Source organism: Microcebus murinus, chromosome 14 (genome assembly GCF_040939455.1).
Source record: "Microcebus murinus isolate Inina chromosome 14, M.murinus_Inina_mat1.0, whole genome shotgun sequence".
Classification (NCBI taxonomy): Eukaryota; Metazoa; Chordata; class Mammalia; order Primates; family Cheirogaleidae; genus Microcebus; species Microcebus murinus.
In genome coordinates this window covers 39,864,758-39,878,518 of record NC_134117.1, presented here as the reverse complement: position 1 = coordinate 39,878,518, position 13,761 = coordinate 39,864,758, and the positions used below count along the sequence as shown (strand labels likewise).

Here is a 13,761-nt window from a genome sequence, read left to right as displayed (position 1 = left end):
CCAGTGGAGATTGAAAGTAGTGGGTGGATATGAGAAGTTTTCCTTTAAGAATTAAATTCAAGATTTAGTAATAGGTTTATTTAGGAATGCTAGAGATATGGGTAGGAAAAGTGACACCCTGGTTTCTAGTTTATGCTGCTTGGTATAAAATCATACTATTCACTAAAATAATATATACTAAAAGAGTCCAAGTTTAGGCTGTGGGTAGCAACTAGAATTCAATTTGGAATACTATGTTTAAGAAAACTTTGAAATTACAAGTGTAGTTTTTGTCTGGGCAATGGGATCCTGACTCAGAAAAGAGGTCAGGGTAGGAAATAATATGCAAGTCATTGACATATAGGTTGCAATTACCATGTTAGTATATGGAAAAAAAAGTATGAATAGTTTTGAAATTTTATTGAAAACACATTTATTGGCCTTAAAAGGAAGTTTAAGAATAGGTTAAGGTGGAAATAAGGTAGTACTTCTTGGCTGCTCTCTTTTCTTGGTAATAAATAAGCCTATTCAGAAAATTCTAGATTATTGCCTTTTTTCTGACCTATCTGCAACATCCTCTTAAACTTCAGGCTACAATGAGAACCAAGTATCACAGGTTTAGTATCTTTGAGACCAGTCATTACATAAGTCTCATTCTAACTCTTCTTTTTGGGTTTTAAATCCAACTTGCTGCAAAGTATTATTTAAAAACATATGGCTTACTTTTAACTTGATGACAAATTTGCAGAAATAAGCCACACTGAGTATCAGGTATTGGTATTCATATCCTGTACTTTATAACAAATTGGATATAAGAAATGGGTGGTGGCTTAAGAAGTTAGAAATTTTAGGCATGCAAAACAATGAATTTGTGATTTAACCAGGACAGTCAAGGGTGAAATTAAATAGATTAAAGAAGCCCATTTCTAAGGTACAGGCATCAGCAGCTAACTTGACTTTCCCGTGGCAGACAGATTATCCATAAACCACAGAGAACAGGCTCACCATCCCCCAATGGCTTTCTAGTCTTCACTTTGATCTCCATATGGATATTTTGCATTTATAATACACCCTTGGCTATTCCATCCAAAATTACTTTCTTTTCAAGACAATTCTGAGTATACTTGTTATTAAAAATATTTTTGTGAATTTCAAAACTAATTAATTATACTTTCAGGAAAGCATCATTTCAAAACAAACACTTTGTTATGAACAATGTTATTAATAGATTATTTTTATGTGTCTGACTCACCTCTCTTTATTAGTGTCATGAGTCTAAAAAAAGTTTAAAAAATATTTTTGTATTGATGTAGAGGTATTTGTTGTTCATGAAAATATCTTATAGGGGAATTTAGAATCTGCTAAAAGAATAAAACTTAAGAGGAGTAATCTAAAGGAATCTGACTGGGAGGAAATGTAGTTGAGCCTCTACTCCTGGGCTGTTTCTACTAGTAAGAAGAAAGTAAACACAGACTTCTGAGCACTTTCATGAAGGGCTGTTCAGTGGGAGGTTGTAGCTTGGTTAATTGCAGTTCAGAAAAATTCAACAAACATTCTTTCAGGACAAGCTCTTGTCAGGTTCTGAAGTTACCAAGATGAATGTGATACAGACTTGGTCTGAGGAAGTTCTTGTGATAGAAAATGACACATAAGTATTTTCCTGATGGGGTAGTTAATCCGATGAAATACAATGTATACTACAGGAATAGAGAGAAATGACATTTAATCCAGAATGACAACAAGGAAGATTTTCTAGAAAAGGTGATGCCTTGGCAGATTCTTGAAAGAGGAATAAAACCAACCAGAGCAAAAAGAAAAGAAAGTTCATTTTAGCAGTTGGTGCTACAAGCATGATAAATTGTTATGACTAGAGAAATAACTATGAAAATGAGAAAGGTAGGGGAGTTAAACAGGGCTGGGATATGAAGAATATTATTTGGTTTAGCTACCAGAAAAATTTACCCTTAAAGTTAATAGCAACCAACTAGTGAAATTATTTAAAATATTTTTACTTAACTTTCACCTTCTTTCTTTTTCTTTTATCCTGCCTGCCCATATGGTTATTGATTAAATATATATTCCTCTACAACTTTTTAATATATTTTTGTAGGTGTGATGGTGTTAACTAAGCCAGTAGCACACAGTGGCACATCGTGTGTGTGTGTGTGTGTGTGTGTGTGTGTGTGTGTGTGTGTGTGTGTGTAGGGAATAATCTTGAAAAATAAACTGCTCTCAAAAATATAAACAAAAGTTATATTTGTTAATCCATAAATTTGCTTTTCTAAGAACTTGTAAGGTTTCCTTTTTTCTCCTCTCAAATCATCTCTGCCATCTTGCTATTTCCTTTCCACTCCACATGTATTGTCTCTTTTTTCTTTTAGTCATTTATGTTGTTAGTAAATTTATTAAAGACCTGACTTCACATATACCACATTGTATTATACCTCTGTGGTTGCTTGTATATCTTTGTTCTTCTGGTCTCTACCCCTGCCACCTAAGATACTTGAAAAAAGGAGCTGTTGCCTTTTTTAAAATTCTCGTATTCAGAATTGAGGAATTAATCTACACATCTGACTGAATGAATTAATGAGTTTTGAATACATAAAAGAAGGAAGAACTAGATAAACAAAATATTCTGAGAACATGGGAGTAAAAGAAATTCTGACTGGGAGATTGGTCAAAGTTTCATGATATATTAATAGGTGAAATTTCTAATTCTCCAACGAGAAGTAGCGATCTGCTAGGCAGAAATAAAGGCAAAAATGAATGCAGGTAACAAAACTTCATGAAAACTACAAGACACATTCCATTAAGAGTATGTGGTTTAATGTTGTTTAATGTGATTGTGGACAGGTTACTTAATTCTCAATAAAGGATGTTGATACCATGTGAAAAACTTTAAATGTTATCCTAATTTTTTTTTTCCTTACTGCAAAGGAACCATGTAAGGTTATTGTGCAGAGAAATGCCATCATTTTGTATTTGATTTGAGTACATAAAAATAATGAAAAGAATTGGTGAATGCAGGATGAAATGAATGGGTGAATGCAGGAAAGAACAGGTGAATGCAGGATGAAAACAATGCTTTTAGATCAGTGAGGAAACCATTGCAAGAGTTGAGATTACAAATAGTGAAGAGCTGACTTGTGTCAGGGGATATAGGAAGGAGAGGAAGGAACAGAATGAGAATGAGCTATTGTAGATCTGAAGATGTTAAGACTTGGAACCCCTTGAATATTGACAAGGATGAAAAGAGAAAAACTGTAGATCTCTCAGCTTCCTTGCTTCATATGTGACAGAACATACTTTACAATATAGAACAGTGTTTACCAAAGCATTCATACCCATGCACGTAATAAATGGTAGAACTTTATAAATAACTAAATAAATAAACCTTGATATCTTCTGCCAGTTAACACACATATTTGGATGTCTTTAAGGAAATTACTTGGCACACTGTACATGAGTGTGCCATGTAGATATAACTGTATAACACAGACCTATCAGCCTCATTGCATACCTGCCAGGAGAGTACATTATGTCTCAGAAATGTACAGTTTTCACATTTTAATTGTCATGAATATTATAGATCATGATACTATTTTTAAGTTCATTATGTGATACTTGGCAGGGTATTAACAGTGTTTGAAATAATGAATTAATCATCACTATTGATTGACAGGAATTTTATTATTAAGGTTTTTTTCATCATGGTGATAGTAGACTGTTCATAAATAACTTGTATTTATCTTTTTATAAGAAGCATATAAATGTACTTTATGTTGTTTTCAAGTCTATCTACAATAGTTTTAAAATGCTAATGATGTGTATTATCAAGTTAATGTGTTAATATTATATTACAATTATAAAATCTGATATAAATATTTTATATATTCCATTTCCACAAATCATTAGGTGATGTATCTGTTATTGTATAATGCTTTTTATACCTTTAAATTTCTTGCTAAACATATACATATATTCTTTCTTCCTTTCTTTCTTCCATTTTTCTGATCTGCTTCCATTGGTGACTCTATACTTTTGACTCCAGACTGGCAATATGAGGGTAAGAAGACAAAAATAAAAATTCCAAACAATCTCATGAGCATTGCTTGTCTGTCTTTGTTTTATTCTCTTAGAACATTATTAAAATTCTATTCACTCTCTTTAATTAGACCCTTTATCACAATTAAAGTTCAATTATGTTTGTTTCTGTTGTGAAGCTTTAATTACAATTTATCCTTGTTAATCATCCCTTTATGTTATTTCTTTGGGTTAAATTTCCATCCCATTATCTCTGTCCTGAAGGACTTCTGCTCTCCAGTGGTCTCTGCTGGTGTTTTCTCAGTAAGATCTTAATAGCTTTGTGGTGTACAACATGATTGTGTTTTGATATGGTAAGGTATCTATGGGTTCTTATAAAACATTTTTAAAATAATAAAATGTCTGCAGTAATGACACATAATGATTTTGTTGTAAGATTTTTTCTTAAATGTCAATGTAAATCTGAATGAGTTTGATTTCAGGATGAGTGCTCCTGCAGTTGTTAATTATTACTTTTGGTTATTTTCTGTCTTTAGATTGCAAACTAGCTAGGGGAGGACCACCAGCTACCATAGTTGCTATTGATGAAGAGAGTCGGAATGGTGAGTTAATTTTATGTTTTAAAATGTTTTATGTAAGTGAGTTTCTTCAGATTCAATCCTCAATTTGCCATGGATAGAGGTACTAAATGAATACTTCAACCCAAATTCATAAACAGTTCCTCTCTTATTCCGTCCCATATGGGTTTAAATTATGCCATTCCCTGGAGACACTTTACTTGGATTACATTCTAAGAGCGTCTTTCAGTGAATACAAATATTTAGTTTTGATTGAGGAGTTGATTCCAGATCAGGCCAAGAATGCATTCAGATAGATACAGGCTGGAATATTTCTGTATCAATAAGTAAAGTTGACAATCATGCATACAGTCATCTGACTGAAACATAATGTTGTATTATAATATTCCTCCAAAGAGATAGACCACAAGTCTACTTTACAGTAGCACTTATAGTGCTAACTAACATTAGCTAGAATCTGGTCAGGATCAATATCCATAGCTGATTAGACATGGTGATTGTGAATGATTAACAGGAGAACTTAATGTGCTTGGGAAGCAAGAACATGACAAAAGATCGAGAGTAGAGGAAGAAGTCTGAATTTTCACTTGAAATGTCTGTAGTAATTAACAACTAATACCTAATTCATGTCAAGATCTTTTTCAAAAAGATAATTTTCCTTATTAGAACTAAAAATAAATATCACTAGTGTTTTTGTTTATAGCACCCTCTTAGGCTCTCTGAACTTTAATGTATGAATATTTAAAGCGTCTCCTCCTCTTCTATGAACCGTGTTTCCCAGAAAATAAGACCTACTCATAAAATAAGCCCTAGCAGAATTTCTAAGCATTTACGCAATATAAGCCCTACCCCGAAAATAAGAACTAGTGATGGGTGTGGCTATGCAGCGTATCTGCACAACCCAAGCATTTTGTCTGTCGCAGAGCAGTAAAGAAGATGAGCAGCCCTTCTCATCTGTCCCATCGTGACAGCTACTATCCCAGAGGTGACCGGAAAGGTGTGGGCAGCCCCACCAACAATGTAGGCTCCCCCTGTCAGGTCCCGGCCATCCTGTGTGTGCTGCAAGCTGAGGCTTTGAGAGGAAAATAACACATCCCCTGAAAATAAGCCCCAGGGTGTCTTCTTAAGGAAAAATGAATATAAGACCCTGTCTTATTTTCGGGGAAACACATCTCTTAGGGCTGTTTCTATTGCAAACTATTCTGTGTGTGTGAATGTGGTCCATGGATTGTTTTCTCTACAAGTTCTGTGATTTACCCTTCCATTGAGCTTGTTTGATTTGCATGCACTTCCTGTTTATTCTAAACACTGTGTTGTTCCAGATTTATATTTTTTAAAAAATTGTATCAATTGGCTTATTGGAGGACGACATTTTTCCTGTAATTCAATCTACACATACTTTGAAAACTTATATGATACATGTATTAGTTGTATCAGTTCACTTCATCGTGGATTTATTGTGCTATATTAGACACTCCTTTTACTCTTTTGAAGATTTAGCACAAACTTTTACTTTCAGGCACATTCTTTCAAATCAGCCAAAAATGTCCACAACATTGCCTCTGTTTAAATAAATTTAAGCATGTACACTAAGTTTTGGCAACAATAAACAATCACAAAAATGTGAGCATTTGATTATTTTTAAAAAATAAATTCCTATAGGCTGGGCGTGGTGGCTCATGCCTGTAATCCTAGCACTCTGGGAGGCCAAGGCGGGAGGATCGCTCAAGGTCAGGAGTTCCAAACCAGCCTGAGCAAGAGCAGGACCACGTCTCTACTAAAAACAAAAATAAATTAATTGGCCAACTAAAAATATATAGAAAAAATTAGCCGGACATTGTGGCGTATGCCTATAGTCTGTAGTCCCAGCTACTTGGGAGGCTGAAATAGAAGGATTGCTTGAACAGAGGAGTTTGAGTTTGCTGTGAGCTAGGCTGACGTCATGACACTTTAGCCCTGGCAACAGAGTGAGACTCTGTCTCAAAAATAAACAAATAAATAAATAATAAATTCCTATTGATAAATAAATATATGGAGTTAGACTTATTATGATACATTTAAATAAATTGGAAATGATATTAAATGTATCTGCAGAAAAGAAAAATATATCAAAATACTATAACAGAAAAAGGTTCTGTCTTATAGTGTATAATTATGGTTTAGTTATGGTTAGCCATTTTTATACAGACCAAAACTATATTTTCTAAATGTTCTACAATGAAAAATAGTTAGCCTTTTTAACCAGCAACAAAAATCCAATAAACATGATAGACAGTCCATCAGTGTTTTCTTTGCTTATTTTTAACCAATTCATAAGCTGAGCTGAATAAAACACTCAGTTTTACTAAACAAATTTGTTTTAATATGTGATTCTATATAGAGTTTATTTAGATAATTATAGCCACAGTAATGACATTTTATCTTCCTCTGTGCTTATTAGATCCTACTTTTCAAAGAAGCTCAGGAACTCTATAAAGATGTTGCCATAGCAGTGCTGTACAATAGCATGTGGTGAAAGTTCACTATTTGTGTTTTAGAGAAATGTGACATGAAATAGTGTAGTAATGTTGTGTTCCTTCCTTGGCATATTTTGTAGAAACTGCCAACTACTCAGAAAGCTGCCAGAGTTATTTGAATGTCATCACAAGGAATATAAATAGCGACCTAGAGCATATATGTGTTTTGCATTTCTCTTTTACATTAAATTTCTAAAAATATGGTGATCAAATGAACCTCTGCCAGATATTATAATGTAGTGTGTAATCATCCTTGTCTTAAAAGTCTAAGGAAAATAATCTGTGAACATGTTTTTCATAGTTTTCTTTAAGCAAACTAAACTTTCAAATAAAAGTTATTTTTAGTTCTGTTCTTAAATGCTCTTAATTTCTCTATTCCTTTATCTTTTAATTGGTAGTAATAAAACATGTGGGTATCCTATTTTACCAGTATGATGAGCACTCATTTTTAAAGGTTTGGGGGCTTCTTAAAAGAAAGGAATAGCAAATCCTTTATTAAGCCAAACTAGCAAGTTTATTGTGAGTCAACTTGTTTTTGTCTCACTTTATTAATGTCTATTGGCAAATAATCTCTGTTGCTAAATGCATCCTCTACTGAATCATAGCATCTAAATAACTTTTTTGTTTTGTTTTTTAATTTATACTTAATTTTCTTATAGAGTCACTGAGCTACATTTATAGAACACCCACATTTGCATATGTATCTTTATCTTTCAAGATTGTTATACTCTGTGAGATGGGAATATTTCCCCTGTGTGTATGTATGCCAAATTAAATGCACTTACACACATGTGAATATATGAAAGAATTACAGATTTAACAGGTGGAGATATATAAAGTTCTTTGTCACCTGGGCTCTGTTAGGTGTTTTCCTTCACTGGTCTTTATCCTCAACAGCACATTGATGACAGGTTCATTACATTATCATCAGTCTGAACCAGGGCTACATTTTCATCACAACTACCAGTAAAACCACACTTATATTGTACAGAGGCAAAGTAGACACAGGATAAGATATGTTGGTTCCTGACAACCACCAGAAAGCTCTCGAGCTAGTGTGTAGAGCATGTTTAGTGTAGAATTATATTTTGAGGGGAAAATGCATTTAGAGAAATAAACTTAAAACATATCACTTATGTTTAATAAGTGAGAATTTCTAAAAAAACCTTTCTGAAAATATATTTTTTAGTTTCATTGGATTCTGAATTGCTTATGACACTGAAACCTACTGGAAAGAGAGAAGCCAGAGGCAGTTAGGCTGGGACTATTTAAAGACCTGCCTCTGCCAGCCAAATCAGAGTCCTTGGCTGCTTTACAGCAACTATAGAATAGCATTAAACAAGCTTTGCAATCACTGGTTCAAACTAATTCTCAGAATTTGCATACATATTTAGGCAGTGCTATGTCAAAAGGAAGAGAAAATGATTTTAAGTTATGGTTAGAACATACCATTGTGATTATACAAAAATAGACAGATTCAGAGGCAAAGGATATTACTAATATGAGCGATTAGGAGGCCCATTCTGAGGGCCCTTATGGATTTAAAAATAGAAAGATGCTGTGGGCTGTCAATAAATTGGGGAAATGAAAAATGATTCTGAGGTGTCTCGATAATTTGAAAACAGCATCAACAAAGGGTGTCACAAAAGACTCAGTAAAGAACTTTTCCATTTCTTATCAGGACACATCCATACTCAGACAAGAGCGTGAACCAATTTAGGTGTTGTAGATCCTCATGTGCCAGGTAGAGGATGTCATAGAAAGGAGCAATGAATACAGCTGGTCACTCCTTTCACTCCCTTCCCAGAGTTTTTCTGGTTCAAGCATGCTTAGGATAGAGAGGGCATGGATCTAGAGATTGATCCTTCATTTGAAACAATTACGATATTGGAGAGAATTTAGAAGGTGTTCCCCAGAATTATTTTCCCCTATTGTCAAAACTGGTAAGTTTGGAGGAATAAAAGATTAAGTTTTTTGTTGATATTTTCTTTCCTTATAGTTACCAATTCCAGTAGGCCCTCCTTATCCATGGTTTTGCTCTCTGCAGTTTCAGTTACCCACAGTCAACCAGGGTCTGAAAATTGGTCAGTACAGAACATTAAGATATTTTGAAAGACAGAGAGAAACCACATTCGCATAATTTTTATTACAACACATTATTATAATTATTCTATTTTATTAGATATTATTGTTAATCTCTTGCTCTGCCTAATTCATAAATAACCTTTATCATAGGTACATATGCATAGGAAAAAGCATAGTATTTAAAGGACGCAGCCCTATCTATGATTTTAGGTATCCACTGGGGGTCTTGGAACATATTCCCTGTGGATAAGTGGGGACTATGCTACATAACAAGAAGGAGTTAGCCAAAATCTACCCTGAACATCTCCAAAGGGTCCCAAGTAAAGTTGCATACACTCCTAGTAAAAGAGACTTTGGACTCATAGACAAAATATCCAACATGTCTTTATCAAAATTCCCAAAATTTAAACAAAATACAATGTGAAAAAAATTTTGACCTCCAAGTGTTTACAACCCTCCACTTTTAGTCAATTTATCTCTCTTCTTACACATTCTCTGGAGAAAAGGGTCTAAAGTAGCATGAAGTTTTTGCAAGAAGAAAAATCAGAGTGGAAGAAGAGTAGACTCTTTATGGAATAGCTCGTAGTAAAAGGTCAGACATGCCTGGAACCCCAGATATGAGACTTTACCATTTTGAGAAGAGTGGGACCAAGATGCAGGGATCAAGCAACCTAGATGACAGGATTCGACTAGGGTAAAGTGAAAGACTCCAAGCTGTTGTGGATGCTGGGGATATATCATAGATGGAAAGATGTTCCAATAATAGTTGCCATGGGTAGTTATTGGCTTTTGTAAATCTTTGAGAAAGAATGTTATTAAATATTAAAATTCTTACCTGGGCCTATCCTTTGATCATGTTTTTTTTTCAATTCTTCTAAACTAGGACACTGGTTTAAGATGTTCCTGGATTTAGTTCTCAGTCTCTCTCTCTTTCTGTCTCTCTTTCATTCTCTTTCTTATTTCTATGATAAGATTTTGGCACTTTCAAATAAGTTGCATAACAAAAATTATTCCTATATAACTTACACATTTCAAATCAGAATAACAATATAAATTCTTGAATAAAAAAAAAGAACAGGGATCTAGTAGTACACATGCCTTATGGAAGGGATAGTTCTGTTTGGTTTTAAGCAGTTACTCTCTGTTAGGCACTTCTGTACAAACATTATTCTTCATTATAGTCTTATTGCTATGGTAAATAAATGTCTGTAATTTCTTTCTTTGATAGCTTTCATCACCAAATACCAGAATAATCCTAGATCAAAGTGCTGTTACTTCTGAAATATGATAAAAGTAAAAGGAAAATTTAAATGAATAAAAGAAACTATGGTTTTGTACAGCAGGCTGTACACTTATGGAACAGAGCAAATTTCACCATAAGAGAAGTTCTATAAATATTTAGGTAAATTAATATTGGTGGGACTGCAAACTAGTTCAACCTCTGTGGAAAGCAATATGGAGATACCTTAAAGTGATACAAGTGAATCTACCATTTGATCCAGCAATCCCATAAAGGTGGATGCCTCCTGGCCTAATCACCTTCTAACAGCCCCACTTCTTACCATTATATTTGTGATTAAATTTCAACGTAAGTTTTGGAGGGGGCACTGAAACAACAGCACAAACATGAGTGCTATTCTGGCTAGATTGCTTATAGATGTTGCATAGCTTCAAAATCATGATTACAAACTCATTTATTGTCATTCCCTAGTTTACTATTCAAAGTCAACATCAAGTCATTCTAAGTTATTTCCAGTGGAAAGGGTACACATTGGTGAAGAGAGTTTGTTCATGAATTATGATGAAGATGGTAGGTGAAACTACCCAAAACTCATTTGCCAATATTAGACCTAATTTGATGTAAAAGATAATCACACTCAATTCCTCATGTATTTTAACCCTATTATTATTGTTACTGCAAGAGAACTGTCATTGTAATAGAAATTATTTGGCTCTGTTCATTACTGGTGAAATTACATATGCAACAATGCATTCTGCTTCTCTGCATTTGTGCCAGTGAATCATTTTCTAAAAGGTCAGTAGCTACAAACCTTCTGGATATATAACTGAGAAATGATAAGCAAATAGAAAAGTTTCTAAGCATTAAGAAAATAGGCTGTTACTTATATTCTCAAGTTATCGACATTTAAGCATATATTACATATTCATTTATGATCTTCCTTTCTTCATTTCTTGACCAAATTGCACCAAATATATATGGGGATTTCAGGAGCTAATGGAATGATTATAAGACAAGAGACAGGAGAATTGTCGATCTGATTTAAATTTTAATTCCTTTTTTAAGTCAAAGTAAACAGGACTGTGTACCTCAAATGGCCCACAGATCACTAGTATTTTGACTCTATGCAACATAGATGAGAAAAGTGAATTAGGTTGATGTAAAAGGCAGAAATTCTTGTATATGAAGGAAGGAGCATCCATAGAGTTATATTTCAGTGGAAAGGGAGTGAGGGGAATTGGCTTTGAGCTTCTTTTGTATATCCAACATAAAGTTTACACTTAGATTGTATAATTTTTTGAGGTTATTTGAGGAGTGAGTCCCTGATGGAAATTATTTAGAATCTTAAGGATGGAGGAAGCACCAAAGTTCAACTATCAGCTTTGGAATAAAGCTTGTGGGGGTTTTCTCTGCAAAGAACCTTCCTATAAAATGTTTCTCCATTTCTTCTTCCTCACGCAGGATTTCCCAGGGTTTTAGATTTTACCATCCCCTATACTCAAAGGCCTTTCTTTTCCAAATTTTTTTTCATCATAAACAGTTCTATCACTTCTTCTGTTCTTTAAGATCAAATATTGGCTGCTATACAATTGGTTTGTGTTGCTGAGGCAATTGTGCTGTAAGTTTCTTCTCCCTTAGGACATTGGAAATCTTAAATTGGCCACTTCCCTTACTTTTGAATAGGGTTCAGTAAGCAACAGTGTAAAGGTTCTTAGCAATCAGTGGATGTAAAGAGTAGTCCCACAATGATTTGAAATATTTGGGGGACTTAAAATGTTCCTATAGCAGTTTTCAAAAGAAATAGTTAACTGCCAAGTATTCCTAAATGGAATTGCTTATGCAATCCAATTAAATGTAAGTATGCTATGTGGGTTAATGAATATGAAAGTACTTGCTATCCCTTCATCTATGGCTACTTCATAAAACTTTGATGTACACACTAAAGCTAGCATTTATTTTATATTCATAGCAGGTGACGCAGTTTAAGAGAAGTGTGCATACTTACTCCTCAGAACAAACAAAATGAATCTCTTAATTATACAAAATAATAAAAGGTTTGGGAAATTGTTATAGGATATATTCTATTAAAGTATATTATTAAGCTTGGTTAAAAAATAAATGAGTTTATTTAACAAAATGTGGAGATAGACTAATGTAATAAAGGTGCTTTCTTTTTTACCTACAAAAACTACTTGCCATTGGCGACCACAGACAAGATTTTTTTTTCGTATTTGCCCTTGTTTTTGTTCTCTAGGTTCTACATTTTGCCATACACTAATTCTTGGTTCTCAAATCAAAAATAGTGAGCTGGTTAGCCCTTAATTTTTTTATTTACCCCTGGACACTTTGGAAACAAGGCCATTGCTTTTGCTAGCATTTTTATCCTTGCTTGTTTGCTTTAGAAAATTTACGATTTGAATTGTCAAACTGCCATGTGGTTGAGAGGGTTGCTTCTTAAGTTGATTTTGAGTAAGAAAACAATAGCTCGCCCTCAAGGTGTACCAGTTAAATAATCCTCTCAAATTTCTCTGTCTTCATCATTACAACAAAGCAGCTGCAATAGAACATGAATGAAGGAGACCACCTGCTTGCAATTTCCTCTTTCCTTATTACTAACAACTTTTAACACATGCCCAATACGTAATTATTGTTGTTCTTCCAATCACTCACTCATTTTTTCAATCATTCATTTATATAGATATTTCTTCAAGATATCGTTACTGACACTGTACATTGTGTGAGGCTCTACTGTAGCATTGGTGATGCATCAGGGAATAAAACAGGCAAAACCACTCCCTTTGTGGAGGCAGAGGCAGAGGCAGGTGACTGTAGGGAGAAAAATTAAAGCAGTGGGAGAGAACAAAGGATGATAGACAAGTGAGGAAGCAATGGTGATATTTCAGATAGATGACTGATGTTTTGAGGAGATCATATCTGAGCAGAACTCTGTACAAAGTTGACTGAAGATGTGAGCCATATATTCAACCAGGGGATTTACATTATAGAGAAATAAATAAAAAGACTATGAGAATGAATATGAATGGTAAGTTTAAGAAATGGCAAGAAGTTTTCTGTAGAAGATGAGTGACAGCAAATGTGGTTGAAGAAGTAAAGAGGATGGATGCTGATTGAATATAGGTAGATTAATCAGAAATGTTTTTTACCTTTTACTGATTTGCCAACAAATAAGTTGATGGTGATCTTATCTATCAACCTATAGTTTACAGAGGATAGCTATTCTTCCTATCCCTCGCTCAACATCCTAGCTTTGCACAATTCAAAATTCAGCTACACAATTATGTGTATGTGTGTTTGTTTA

At 34.0% G+C, this 13,761-nt stretch overlaps 1 protein-coding gene across 3 annotated transcripts in view; it reads left to right on the top strand.

Moving 5' to 3' along the window:
• PCDH15 (protocadherin related 15) overlaps positions 1–13,761 on the top strand; it is a 1,489,951-nt gene that overhangs the window by 915,897 nt on the left and 560,293 nt on the right. For all 3 annotated transcript variants that reach the window (XM_076010005.1, XM_076010003.1, XM_076010004.1), the window contains one exon: positions 4,560–4,625. In XM_076010005.1, the coding sequence (XP_075866120.1) occupies positions 4,560–4,625 (66 nt within the window). The remainder of the gene's footprint in view (positions 1–4,559; positions 4,626–13,761) is intronic.